Source organism: Ruditapes philippinarum, unplaced genomic scaffold (assembly GCF_026571515.1).
Source record: "Ruditapes philippinarum isolate M1 unplaced genomic scaffold, ASM2657151v2 ctg202_1_1_1_1, whole genome shotgun sequence".
Lineage (NCBI taxonomy): Eukaryota > Metazoa > Mollusca > Bivalvia > Venerida > Veneridae > Ruditapes > Ruditapes philippinarum.
The window spans coordinates 172,129-186,041 of record NW_026857221.1 but is presented as its reverse complement, the minus strand read 5'-3'; the positions used below and the strand labels follow the sequence as shown (position 1 = coordinate 186,041).

The 13,913-nt window shown below is 33.6% G+C and overlaps 2 protein-coding genes across 2 annotated transcripts in view; one reads left to right on the top strand and one right to left on the bottom strand.

Moving 5' to 3' along the window:
- Positions 1–1,744: 1,744 nt before the first annotated feature.
- LOC132749097 (tektin-1-like) lies at positions 1,745–11,854 on the bottom strand. Its single transcript, XM_060738777.1, has 7 exons — positions 11,719–11,854; positions 5,808–6,016; positions 5,350–5,515; positions 4,147–4,275; positions 3,770–3,913; positions 2,917–3,139; positions 1,745–2,227 (listed from the first exon to the last, which is right to left on the bottom strand). The coding sequence occupies exons 2-7, from the start codon at positions 5,995–5,997 to the stop codon at positions 1,871–1,873; spliced, it is 1,209 nt and encodes a 402-aa protein (XP_060594760.1). The 5' UTR covers positions 5,998–6,016; positions 11,719–11,854; the 3' UTR covers positions 1,745–1,870.
- A 48-nt stretch (positions 11,855–11,902) lies between these two features.
- Positions 11,903–13,913, top strand: part of LOC132749099 (tricarboxylate transport protein, mitochondrial-like) — a 34,521-nt gene continuing 32,510 nt past the window's right edge. Inside the window, 1 exon segment of the mRNA XM_060738779.1 lies at positions 11,903–12,130. Within this exon segment, the coding sequence (XP_060594762.1) occupies positions 12,016–12,130 (115 nt within the window). The 5' untranslated portion in view covers positions 11,903–12,015.

Here is a 13,913-nt window from a genome sequence, read left to right as displayed (position 1 = left end):
TATTTGGAAAAACATTTGAGTCTTCCACTTACTTTATATAGGCTTATTTGGAAAAACATTTGAGTCTTCCACTTACTTTATATAGGCTTATTTGGAAAAACATTTGAGTCTTCTTTTATGAAAATGCAAGAGCTTAGATATTTAGCACGTATCAGTGCTTTAAATTGGCAGATATTTTACATATTTTTAGACTTCTCCTGGTACCAATAATCATGTTGCTATAGAAACCTGCATATCTGGGTACAATATTTAGTTTTGTTTTCTTTACAGAACTTATTCCTGAAATATCGCAAAATTATACAAACTTTCCGGATGACCCTAGTACATTGTCAAAGCATGGAAATTAGGAAGTCTTTATTTTAGTGACCTTTGTGAAGTATTCTAACACGACCCGCATTTTTCCCTATTGAACATAGAAGAACCGAAAGTGTGTATTATTATGCTATAAAATCACTGTTTGACGTTCTATATTTAGATATGTGACATAATCGTTATACACGTGACGTAACCACTAAAAATGTGACGCGCTGAAAATAAGTACGAAAACAAATCAGGCGCAGTTTATCTTATTATCATGTACGGCAGCATTTATTTGTTAATGTGGTGTTAGAATCGAAATAATATATCCAAATCGGTGATTTTATTGCTTGATAACATCACTGTTTGTCGTTCGGATGCGCATCATTATATCACTCGGGCTACGCCCTCGTGATATAATTCCCCGCATCCGAACTCCAAACAGTGATGTTATTGAGCAATAAAATCACAGTTTGGGATATATTATTCCTTAAATAGAGCGCATTTCTACCCTAATATAAAGTCCCTCATAGAAAATGTGCTCTATATTGAAATACTTTTGTATAGTTCGGATTATTTCCCATAATTATCTTTGCTGCATGGGGGTAAACAAGAAACAATTGAATGTTTAATAGAATTTATTTCATATAACTGATTTATAACTCACAAATTTAAGATAAGTCACATTTTAACAAACTAAAAATATTGAAAGGGAGGTAAATCTTCTCAAATTATAAATACTGTAGAGAAAAAATGTATTTCTGGGCATTAACTTATCACAGCATATTGACTTCAGCAAATAAAAGCTCAGTTATGGGCAGCCCACTTATAAAAAAAGGAATTTGGTGTATGGATGAAGCTATATATCTACAATACTTAAATTCATTCTATAAACATACATACACATAACTGATATGGTTTTTGGACAAACATCCAGAAAAGTCAGTTACAAATATAGTTACAAAAACAAAGGAACAAACATAAATATATACCAGCATGATCAACATAACAAAGATCTATTGTAAAACTTGTAACATGTGTAATGATAAAATGCAACAAAAAACATTTTCTCCCTTAATTTTTTTTATACATAGAATTATATGAGCCATGGACATACTCTATACATGCATGAAAATATCCTTCTTTTGAATTAATAGCATAAAATTAATAGAAAAAAGAAAAAAAAAATCACAAAGAACTGGTTAAAAATAGGCAGTATAAAATCACATTTCATTCACTTCACATTTACAACAAATATTTAATGAAGGCTGGTTTTTATAAGTGAAATTTAAGAAAATTGCTTAGAGAAAATAAGGTAGTATACAAAAAAACCCACTCAAATGATTGTAACTTGAGTAAATCCAAAAAAAAAAGAGATGACGTGAAAATATCAATGTAAAAACGTAATCACAGGTAACTATTAAATTCACCTATCTTACTTTTATCATTCATTTAATTCCGTATGAAACAGAAATCAACTGTTAGATTTTCATTTTTTATTCCAACAAGTAATGTATATCCTAGTATCAAAACATTATTTATAAATTCACTATAGTTAAGAGCCAATAGTTCCCTAGAAATTCTGGATATTTATGCTTTTCCTCATGCCCATGCATTCAACTTCATCAATAAACAAGGTGTTTGATTTAATTTCAATGTCCTCCTCCAATGAAAGCTGGTTACGGATCAAACCCTTCAATGATGACTCGGCCTCGGCTAGACGTGCCTGGAGTCCGGCTACTGATCCCTCTATCTCATGAACCTCCTCAATCAGTCTGTATTGTACAGGGTCACGGCAGAGCTCAACGTTAGGTCGCTGGGTGCGAGTATCGAGTCTGGTCTGTGCAAGCTTCATCGGTTGTTCCTTGTCCTGAATGGCCTTCTGAAGACGTGAAATGTTCTCCTCCATTTCCTTGATCTGGGCAACAACCTGCATGGGAACAATAGTAAAAGTAAGTTATTTAGATTGGTTTAAAGATAATTTCATACTTCAGTCTGCATTGTTATCATCTATGACATGCTATAAAGTGAATAAACTATAACAGTGTAAGAAATTAGAATTTGAATCGACTAGGCTGGTCGGACTACCAGATTGAATATTCACTAGCCCCCAAAAACATTTTATAACAATTCATTGTTAAAAAAGTTGTTTATATTTCCTCTGAAATACGTAGCCTGGTCGGGGTTTTATGTGAAAAGTGGGAGCCCAGGAGAATTTGGGAGTCAGGGGCCACGGATACGCTAATTTTGAACACTGCCCTTTAAAAGGCAACATGTAAAAAGATTCGATCACTGGGAGAAAATTCAGTAAAAGCGCCGTCACTTGTGAGCTTGTGGCTTATTCACAGAGTTCAATTATTCAAGAAATTTTTTACAATGTATAAAAATTTTTATGCAAAAGTTTAGTTTGATTTTTGCTGGAAATCTGTCAATACAATGTACCCAACACAGTGTGCCTTAACTATGCAACATTTACATTTAAGTATATCTAGTCATGTGTTATGGATACATTGAACATAATATATAGCAAGTATCATATTTGATACAAAGCATAACTGTTTAATCAAATGGTTACACAAATTTGATGAAATGGTTCATTTTCTGAGATAATATACACACCTTGTTGAGATGGTCTTCAAGCTTGCTTTTGGTATCTTTACACTCATTGATTCTCTTGTTGAAGGCAACATTAACCTCACTGCATTCTTTACGCATGTCATTGGAAGTCTGTTGAAGAATGCCGTCGATCATGGACCTCAGGTCGACAGAACTCTGGCGTTCACGCTCGGCTTTCTCAATGTTTTTATGGGAGAAATCCTGCCAGTCTTCGGGTGTCACAGAGCTGAAAAAATATAAATGTTAGAACAATTAAATCTTCTTTTTCTTACTTTGGTCAAGTTGAACCTGAGATTGACCTTGTTAAGATCAAAGTGTGAATAAAATGCCTTATTTGTGGAGGAAAAGCAGACATGTCTCTGTGTATATTAACCTCCTAGTTATGGGAGGTAACCACCAATCTAGATCAGTATTCTGTTAAAACAAAAAAATCAAGCAACATACTTTTACAAAGAGGTATATTTTTTTTCTAAATATTGATAAAATTACAAAACTAAATTACAAGCATTTTGAGAAAAGTAGCTTAAATAAAATATTGGCATTTAAATAAATTTCTCTATTTAGTATTTCAAAGAATGGTATGAAATTCAACAAAACCTGCCGACTATTCTCAGTTCTCAAAGGTAAACAAAAGCCTGGATACTGCAGAATGTTCATAAATCTGTCAAAATCCACATTAGAGTTATAGGCCTTGCACAGTTAGCCCCTCATATGTGTTACGTTTCAACCGATTCCCTTCAGTAGTTTTGGAGATACCAACTTGCAGGCAAAAACTTAACCAAAGTGTGATAGCCAGCCCATATTGCTATTGTGTTTCATTATTCTCTAAGACTATTGATAATATGTATTTACTTACTTTGCTTCAATTTTGGCTGTTCCGTCCTTGAATCCAATATTTTGAGAGTTATTTTTGAGACTTTCACAATACTCATCAATAGATAGTACACTGAACTTGTCCTTCAAATCCTTCTCCAACTGAAACTTGGCCTTCCTGTTCAACCTGTATATTAAATGGTAAATGAGATTGTGTTTCCAAAAAATTGTTTTGTAATTACATGTACTTCTTGTTCTACTAGATATACTGAAATGAAAAGTATCCTAATATCAAACATTTTTAAATCTTTACAATGAATCTAACATGCCTGTCATTTCATTCTTGTGTCCGTTTTGAATACACATAACACATGATTATTTCACTGGTCACAATTATACATATATATTACACACAATTACCTGACTTGTTCTGTAGCCTGTTCTAATGACCTCTGTAGAAGTGCCTGTACTCCTTCAATAGCTTCAACCTCTTTGATTAATTCTTTCTGTACATCATCATGTACCAAGTCAATGCCCTTCCTCTTCTCCCTGTTATATATAAATTTTATGATGTGATGAAGTTCACAGGTAAATGTTTTATCAAGATTATATATAAATAATTTATCAAGCTCACAGGCAAATGTTTTATCAAGTTACAGTTAAATGTTTTATCAAGCTCATAGGTAAATAATTTATCAAGCTCACAGGTAAATGATTTATCAAGCTCATGGGAAAAATCTTTTATCAAGCTTACAGGCAATTGTTTTATAAAAAGCTTATCAAGGTCACAGATAAATGTTTTCAAAATAAGATAAAAATGAAGAAATACAACACATCAAGACCAGTGCAGGTGTAATTAAATAATCTACAGGTTCGGTTTTAACAATGAATGTTTTATCAAGCATACAGGTAAATGTTTTATCAAGATTACAGATAAGTGTTTTTTATCATTTATGATTGGTATTTCATACCATTTCCAAGCATATATTTAATAAGAGGAAAATCACATTGTTAACATATCACAGAGTAACTGAATGAAAGGAAACTTGTTTTTGTCAAAGCTGTATATTTTGTGTGTTTTTTTAAAGAAATAATCCTTTGGTATAGTGATGAATGTCAAATTTGTGTATCCCTGTACACAGTGTATTTTCTGGAATTAAACTTATGTAAAAACTTATCAATTTTAATCTATTGTTTATCTGTCTTAGTCTTAAAAGAGTCATATCATATGTAAACAGCTTTGACTTATGATTCCTACATTTGAAAAGGGCTGATAAAACATAAACCAAACCTTCATTGGGAGATACAGAGAATAAGGGATTATAAGCAAAATTATTGGTTTAGAGCAGATATTATTCCCTTCCAATTGATATTAATTAAGTATATTTGTTCCATGCCAATGGTAAATACAAATATGAAAGGTGAATTTTGTCAAATTTATTGAAGCTGAAATTTGGAAAGACATATAGTTATATTGCATGATCCTTTCGAGGTTAAATAGTTTTAATTTGCGCTTCTTTAATCAAATTTACTGTATGGAAATATGCCAAGCACAGAATTCTCTACTTTATAAATTTCTGTTTTGAAGAAGTGTTTGGTGCCAAGGTTTTGATTAATACTAACCTGTTCATCAAGCACTGTCTAGCAATGTGTAAAGGTTCATGGGTGGCCTCTAGAGCTTTCTCAACTCTTGTTTTAAATGCTAATAGATTGTCTATCTCAGTTGTTACACCGGCTAGTTTGTCATCAAGTTCATTTTTCCAATAACGAATATCATCTAGTCTTTGTTCTGAAATATTAATAACAAATTTTCAAATATGTTTGGCGAGAACTCCTGTCAATAGGTTAATTCCAAAAGATGTGTTCAAATAAATTTGGGACAATACTGCCACACTTATCATTAATTCCACTATGCATGTAAAAACATGACCTCCACTTAACATGTCCACCTTTCACAATAATAATCAGTGATTTAATATGTAATGATGTTGTTAGTTTAACTTTTTGTTAGATAAAGCTAAATCTTAAGTTTGTAGTAACTGTATACACAAATTTATGTACAGATTTAGATATCAACTTACGGAATTTTTTGTTAACATCCCTCTGGGTCTTTTCAGTTCTTTTCTCAGTTTCATCAGACAATCTCTTGGACTCATCAACAAGACGTTCAGCTGCTGCACGCTCAACTTCAGCATTTGCATACTTTGTGAGGTTTGAAGTTGTCCAGTCTTGGTGTGTAAATCTTGTTGGTGGCTGTACAAGTTTTGCCATTTTGGACAGATATATTTTTCTAGGAAAAAAACAACAACATTAAGTTGAATGGCTACTAAAGAGTAATAAACAAATTCCAACATAAATGCTGTATTCTGATAATTCATGCTCCAGCACAGAATGATATTATAAATAATTTCTGAAACAATATTAAGATAAATGTACAGTCACAAGGAATTTCTATAAAATAGGGTCTTGTTCTCTTGCTTAACCTGTCCTACACTTTTCAAAATACAGTCATGTCTAAAATTTAATGTTTTAAAGAAAAATACAAAACATATCTTGATGTTCATATGAATGAATGAATGAATGAACGAACAACTGAACGAACGAATGATGCAATATATGTATATGTTTAACCCTTTACCACATATATACGCGAAACAACGCACTTTCGACCCCCCCCCCTTTTTAAGGCCTCAACTAGTGAAAAAATGTCCTATTTGGACCCCAAACATAAGTTTTCGTTTGAGAAATGTTGCTTAAAAAATTGAGCACTTTTTCGGCGCCGCCCCCCATCCAAGAGATACATCAGGGGGTTGCCAGAAGGGGGATGTGCCCCCTTCTGTTAGGGGGGGTTTGAAGGGGGGCGGAGTCCCCCTCATCGCCAAGAAAATTTTGGACTTGTGAGAGGGTAAAAATGACCCCAGGTCGATCATAATGTAACGTTTAACCAACGCTGAAAAGCCTTTGACTCTATCTCAATCCCTTGAACAGTTGCAGCACTTTGAAATAAATTTTGATGGGAAAAATCGAGGCAAAATAGTGATTTTTGGCAATTTTGAGATGTCCCCTCGTTGCCATGGTAACAGGAAATTAAAGACTGAGCATGTAGTTACAAAGGCAATGGTCCAGTCAACATTTGTGCCAAGTTTGATTAGTATTGAAGCATTTTTCATAGTTTCATAGCAGTTTGAACTTGTAACAGGAGGCTTTTCAGTGAAAACGGCCATTTTTCACAATATGCTCATGGGGGAAAGGGTTAACTAAAAAATCATAAATGTTACAAAACATCAATTTTTCACCAAAATTAGGTGAAATACGACATGTTAACATGGAAAAACTAGTTTTTACGTGATTCCAAAGTTTTTCATCATTTTTTGTTAACCTTTTACCACATATATACGCGAAACAACGCACTTTCGACCCCCCCTTTTTAAGGCCTCAACTAGTGAAAAAATGTCCTACTTGGACCCCAAACATAAGTTTTCGTTTGAGAAATGTTGCTTAAAAAATTGAGCACTTTTTCGGCGCCGCCCCCATCCAAGAGATACATCAGGGGGTTGCCAGAAGGGGGATGTGCCCCCTTCTGTTAGGGGGGGGGTTTGAAGGGGGGCGGAGTCCCCCTCATCGCCAAGAAAATTTTGGACTTGTGAGAGGGTAAAAATGACCCCAGGTCGATCATAATGTAACGTTTAACCAACGCTGAAAAGCCTTTGACTCTATCTCAATCCCTTGAACAGTTGCAGCACTGAAATAAATTTTGATGGGAAAAATCGATGCAAAATAGTGATTTTTGGTAATTTTGAGATGTCCCCTCGTTGCCAAGGTAACAGGAAATTAAAGACTGAGCATGTAGTTACAAAGGCAATGGTCCAGTCAACATTTGTGCCAAGTTTGATTAGTATTGAAGCATTTTTCATAGTTTCATAGCAGTTTGAACTTGTAACAGGAGGCTTTTCAGTGAAAACGGCCATTTTTAACAAGATGCTCATGGGGGAAAGGGTTAAACAAATTATTTGAAGCATTTTGTTGCTAAATAAAATCTTTTAATTATGGATATATAACAGGCTTTCTCATTGGTCCTTGTTAGGTTAAAGGTTAATTTCACGCTTGACAGTTTCCATAGTATTTGTATTACTACGCCTTTTCTTTTAAATAGTCGTTTTTGGCGCTATTTTGGTTACAGTTTTGTCAAAATTTTGAAAAATTTGCCACTCCCTCCCACCCTTTTTTCTAATTTGTGTGTATTGTATGCTTGTATTTTGTTTGTTTCTTTTGCCATGTTCTTTTGTTAGTGAATTTCTTCCGCTTAATGTACATGTGCATTTGTTGACCTTTGTTTTAGCTTTCAATGTATACTGTTACACGTATATGCAGGGGTTAATCATTTGTGTGTATAATGCTTGCCTTCAGGTATATTTGTATAGTCTTGTATTATTTAGGTTGTATTGTCTTTTATATGTCTTTATTTCTGGCGGATTTGTAGTATTCATATTAGTTATTTAGCTGTTAATGGTCACTGTTACTTAATTCGATGAAGTAATGTTATTCATCATGTGACTATCTGTTATAATAGAATTGTCATAACTAGTATGAATTATTTAGGATAATCATTTTGTGTATTATTCATTTTATGCCTTTGTGAATTAATAACGTGTCTTCCTGCTCTATTAAAATTGATTATCTCTTATTTCGAGTTTCTGGTTATGACATAATTGAGTGTCTGTCGAAAGTATATGAGTTGTCTTATTCTAAAAATTACATATTATATATTCATTTTTCTAACTATGCATGTCCTGCTGTTGTTGATGTTGTTTTCTATTTCAGAAGGCCACATTGGAAATAAGATATATATGATTGCTATTGTAGCTTCTTAATGTGTATAGTGGAACCCCATTGTATCGTGCTATTCATTGTATCAATCTATTTACAAATCTCGCGATATTTTTCAAAGTGCGCCACCTACTGACTGTTTACATTTACAACAGTGTCACGTCATACTTTCGCTTTCGTTTTCTGCCGTAGAAATCATCAAAAACATGTTTCGAGTAGTGGTAAGTCATTTTCTGTAACATTTTAACCTAAATTTCATATATATTTTAAATATTTCATGCATAAAAAGTTAAAAAATACTCATATCAGCAATTGTTTCAAAGTTCGTCTGCAAATGTCAACCATTGATAATTCACGTGAGTGCACCTGTCAAAAAATAAAACTATGGAAAGCCGTTCCTGTCGTCTTTTCCATCTTGTGCTTTGCTTTAAAAAGCTTTATTAGACAGCATGAGTTGATACAGATTAACATTCATGCTTGTTTCTATTTTTAGGAACCTGAAGTCAAGAAGAGACGTCTGTTGTATGACAGATCTAATCTCCAGAAAGCATTTGAAGCCACTCAGAAGGGTATTTCTGCATATAGGGCTGCAAAGATGTATTCTGTACCTCCAACTACATTGCGGGACAGGATAAGTGGCAGGGTTAAAGCTACTGCTAGAGTTGGCCATGAGACCATTTTCACTCAGGAAGAGGAGCAGAAGTTGTACAACCATATAACCTACATGGCTGAAATTGGATATGGCTACAACAAGATGTCACTTCAGTACTTGGCAAAGGACTATGCAGATTCTTTGGGCAAAGTTGTAAGGGCTGACAAGTCACTGAGTGATAATTGGTTTTATGGGTTCACCAAAAGATGGCCAGATCTTAAGACTGTAAAGGCACAAAAATTATCCATTGCTAGGGCAAAATCAGCTTCAAGAGAAACACTTAACAAATATTATGAAGAGCTTGAAACAGTCTTAATATCAAACAATATTAAAGATAAACCAAACAAGATTTTTAATATAGATGAAACCGGTGTAAATACAGAACATTCACCTCCCAAAGTAATTTGTAAGAAAGATACTACAGCCCAAAATATTACATCTGCTAGATCGTCAACAATCACATTGATAGCTGCTGGAAATGCATTAGGTCAAAGTATACCACCTTATTATGTATTTCCGGGTCAGAGGTGGAATGAAGATTTTCTGAAAGGGTCATGTCCAGGGTCAGCAGGAGAGATGTCGAAAACTGGTTGGTCAAACTCTGATGTATTTTTGAATTACCTGACAAAACATTTCATTTCCTATGCAGCAACAACTGATTCTGACACACCTACCCTCCTGTTATATGATGGCCACAGATCACACATTTCATTTACTTTAGCTGAATGGGCCAAAGAACATAATATTATTTTATTTGTGTTGCCTCCTCATTCCAGCCATCTAACACAACCTCTAGATGTTGGCATATTTGGACCCTTTAAAAAAATGTACAACCACGAATGTCAGAAATATTTGAAACTTAATCCTGGAATAAATATAACCAAGTATGACATTGCCCAGCTCACATCTAAACCATATCTTAAAGCTCTTACACCAGAAAACCTCATCTCTGCTTTCAGACGTACTGGCATATTTCCCTTTAATAAAACAAATATTGCTGACTCACAAGTAGCTCCATCAATTATTTATTATAAAGAGTCTGAGGATAATGTCAAGGAGTCTGAGGATGAAACAACTTCCACCAATATTGTCACTACCTCTGTTGAATCACAAAATAAGTCTCCTGCCACCACTTTCTTCTCAGTAAGAACAATTAAAAAGGCTGTAAAGCCAAAACAAAGAAAGTTTGTACCCCCATTTAAGGTTTCTGGTAATCTGTTACTTGACAAGAACATTGAAATTTTGACAAATGCGTCAGTCAAGCAGAATACCAGTACTACCAAGCACAAGAACCAGCTTAGTACTAGTGAGCCAAAACCAAGCACATCTGGTCTTGTAAAAAGTGGTGGTCCAATCAATTTGGGGGCAGAAGATGCTGATGAAACTGAAGATGAAACAACAGATGATGAAAGGTGCTGTGTATGTAATAAGTGGGAGCCAGCAGACTTACATAAACACCCGTTTGTCACTATTGTTTCATGGGGAAAATGTGACCACTGTTCCCACTGGACTCATTTAAAATTTTGCAGCACAGTGCGAGTGTTAAGACGTAAAAGTGAGTTCAGATGCCCTCACTGCCTGCCAAAAGATAATTAAATAGAAAGCAGAAATAGACTTGTAAATAATGTGTTCTTGTTACAGACTGTTACAAACTGTTAAAAGTTCAAAAATTTATGTTGAAATTTTTAAGACAGACATCTTTGTTTCTAATTGACTAAAAATGTTGCATACGGTTTAGGCTTTCCATACTTTGACTTGCTGAGTAATTCTCACAATGCATCGATATAATGGCGTGACCTAATTCTTCAATCTGTTTGACATGGCATTAAATATCAGTATATTCCAAGCTAAAGACTATGTATCAGTAATGTTTGCCATGATGCAAATATTATCAGAAAAGGATCAAAATAAATGATAAAAAATAAAGATTCAGGTAGGTTAAATTTATTTAATTGCAGTTGTTATTTATAAATAACTAGATCAATACAACGGGGTTCCAGGCTAACCTTCTTTAAATAAAGATATTATTATTATTATTATTATTATGTGTATATTTGCTAAGAATTTGGTTAACAATAGGTATTATATAAAAAATAAAATGAACATCAAGAAAATATCGAAAATTCAGGTAAGTTTAACATGACCTTTGTCTTTTGATATTCTTAAAATTAACACAGAAAGTCAAGCACCAGTTAACAACTGAGAGGTGAAGTGCATGAAAACTGCAAACTACGAATAAATAAGAAAAATTCGCACAAACATTTAATAAATCACTTAATCACTTCTCAACAGTACTCAAAGAACATTATGAGACTCGATATTATAGTTTTAAGTCGATGGTTATAAAAAAAATATCATGCTCATTCATTTTGAGAACACCACAGGCACAGATGTCTACAGAAAAAACAAACCGTTTCTATATGTTGGAAAGAACAAATTAGATTTTACCATCGTAATGACTGAATGTTAAAAGAATAATTGTTAGATGTAATTTTCCAAAGAAAAATATTCACCTGTTTTCCTTTCCTCTTTAAATGTGAAAAATGTTGTTGACAATGCACAGCAAGATGTACCAAAACAATGGAGGCTTCCTTAGCAACGTGGTTACCGCTTAGTTGTTAAAAGCCTTTTCATTGGATAATTTACCGGATAGTGCCACTTATTATAAACTATATCTTGATTGGCCCATTCGTTCACGCGAGGTCAGGCGAGGTTATCTCGCGTCGTTTCGTCAGCTGTCATTTTGACGTTTCATGTTGGAGCAAAACAATTCCTGTTTATAAAATTTGAATGTTGTAATTTTATTCAGAATGGATAGAGCTGATAAGCCTCAGAATCAGATAAACAAAACTGTATTAAGCAGTGTAGCACCGGTTCAGAAACATGACAAGACTCTTCAAAAAACTTTGAAAGGGATTATTGCAGGTAGGCTTGTTTGTTTTTATTAGAGTAACACATAATTTCGCGACAATACAGGTGTGGTTTCACTTAAAGTAGTTTTTGGTGACTATTTTACTAATACAGGATATTCATTCAATGCTACGATATTCAGCAAAGCAAAATTATGTTTAAAATAAAGCGATTGCAAATTTATAAGAAATCTTATAAACAGTATTTTCAGGATACAAATAACTTAATTAAACTTTAATAACAGTTTTAAGAAATTCTAGTACAGTATACATTTAGTTCAGTTCACACTTTACTCAGTATTTTCAGGATACAAATTATTTACTTAATAAACATTAAGAAATTCCAGTATAGTTCAGTTCAGTTCACACTTGACTTATCAACCTTGTGCAAACTGTGTGCACTAGATCTGAACTGGAAAAGAGTATTTTAATTACAATTGATGTGTATATTATGACTAGATGCAGGCAAATAATTGTACTGGAACTCCAAGATGTGTTGCAATATCTTCTCTAAATTAATATGGACCTTAATTTTGACTCATTTTGCATGTCAATTTTACTTAATTAACTTAAAATGTTGATTTAGAACTGCATAGATCTATTCATATACTTTGAAATAAACTAAGAATTGCTAGTGATATGTAAAGCAACATTATTTTCTTTAGAAAGAAAAAAGACAAAGCTGTCACCTTGGCCTAAATTTGATAGATCTTCAGATAATTTAGTTTATAAGACTTTAGAGTTTCAATGTTTCATTCATATGACAAGGGCAGATATTAACTAACTCTAGCTTTTACCAATGTTCATAGGGTTACTGGAACTTATCTCACTTGGGAACTTTTCAGTCTGCTAAAGGAAACCCAAATAATTGTGAGCCAGTTCCGAATTTACAAATTTTCAGCTGGATGAAACTTAAATGAGGCAAAGTAGAAGTAGTCTCTTGCTTATTTTTGGTTATTTATACTTGGTGTCATGCTGAGACTTACAACATCCTTGCTAGTCAACTTCTGTGCCTCATTGCGGACATCTTCTTCACTCTGGTCTATCAGCAAATCCTGTTCTTCGTTCATTGCTAGTAAAGCTGGAATACAGTTTGTTCAAGGCATTCTTGTTCCATAACAGCAACACTACTGGGTCAACCAATCATTCCTTGTACTTAGAACTACTTGACTTGCCGTGTGTCTTCTTCATGACAAGCACATCTGACACGGAAATGACCAAAATTGATGCATGTATATATAATGGTATCCTTTAAAAGACTCTAACCTTGTGGTAAGCTGTGTCAGGGATCAACTATTATAAATGAAGTTTTCTGATATTTAGACTGAATATTCATTTAAACAATTTAATAATGTGTCCCCTGTTTGTGTATATGATATGTCAGAGTTCTATCATTTATTGATTTCAAGGTGGTTTTTGGAATTTTCTTCCATTTGTTGGACAGAACAGATGTTGCCAAAGGTGGTGGGTTTTTTTTGTTGTAAAATGTGTTGGTTCTTCTTATCTACAGATAAAGATACCCAGATCTAATTGGCCACCTACAATATCTTAATTTTCAAAGCCAAAAATTCCCAGTCCTAAGGGTATAGAGGTCATGTTTTCAGAATACTAAAAAAGGACTCTATACATTCTCAGTAATAACAGTTTATGAAATAGATTGAACATGTCTATTTCATTTAAAAGATATAAATATCTAAAAGATGAAATAGATTAAACATGTCTATTTCATCACTATACTGCTGCACAATTTATGCCTAGGTCACAAATAAAACGGGCGCCGTCCGATTAAACGATTTTTA

What these genes read in the sequence shown, in the direction of transcription:
- LOC132749097 (XM_060738777.1), bottom strand. Translation starts at nt 5,997, where the DNA reads ATGGCAAAACTTGTACAGCCACCAACAAGATTTACACACCAAGACTGG. An exon ending in CAGGCTACAGAACAAGTCAG is followed by an intron (nt 3,914 to 4,146) that starts GTAATTGTGTGT and finishes TTTAATATACAG; the next exon opens with GTTGAACAGGAAGGCCAAGT. An exon ending in ACAGCCAAAATTGAAGCAAA is followed by an intron (nt 3,140 to 3,769) that starts GTAAGTAAATAC and finishes ATATTTTTTCAG; the next exon opens with CTCTGTGACACCCGAAGACT.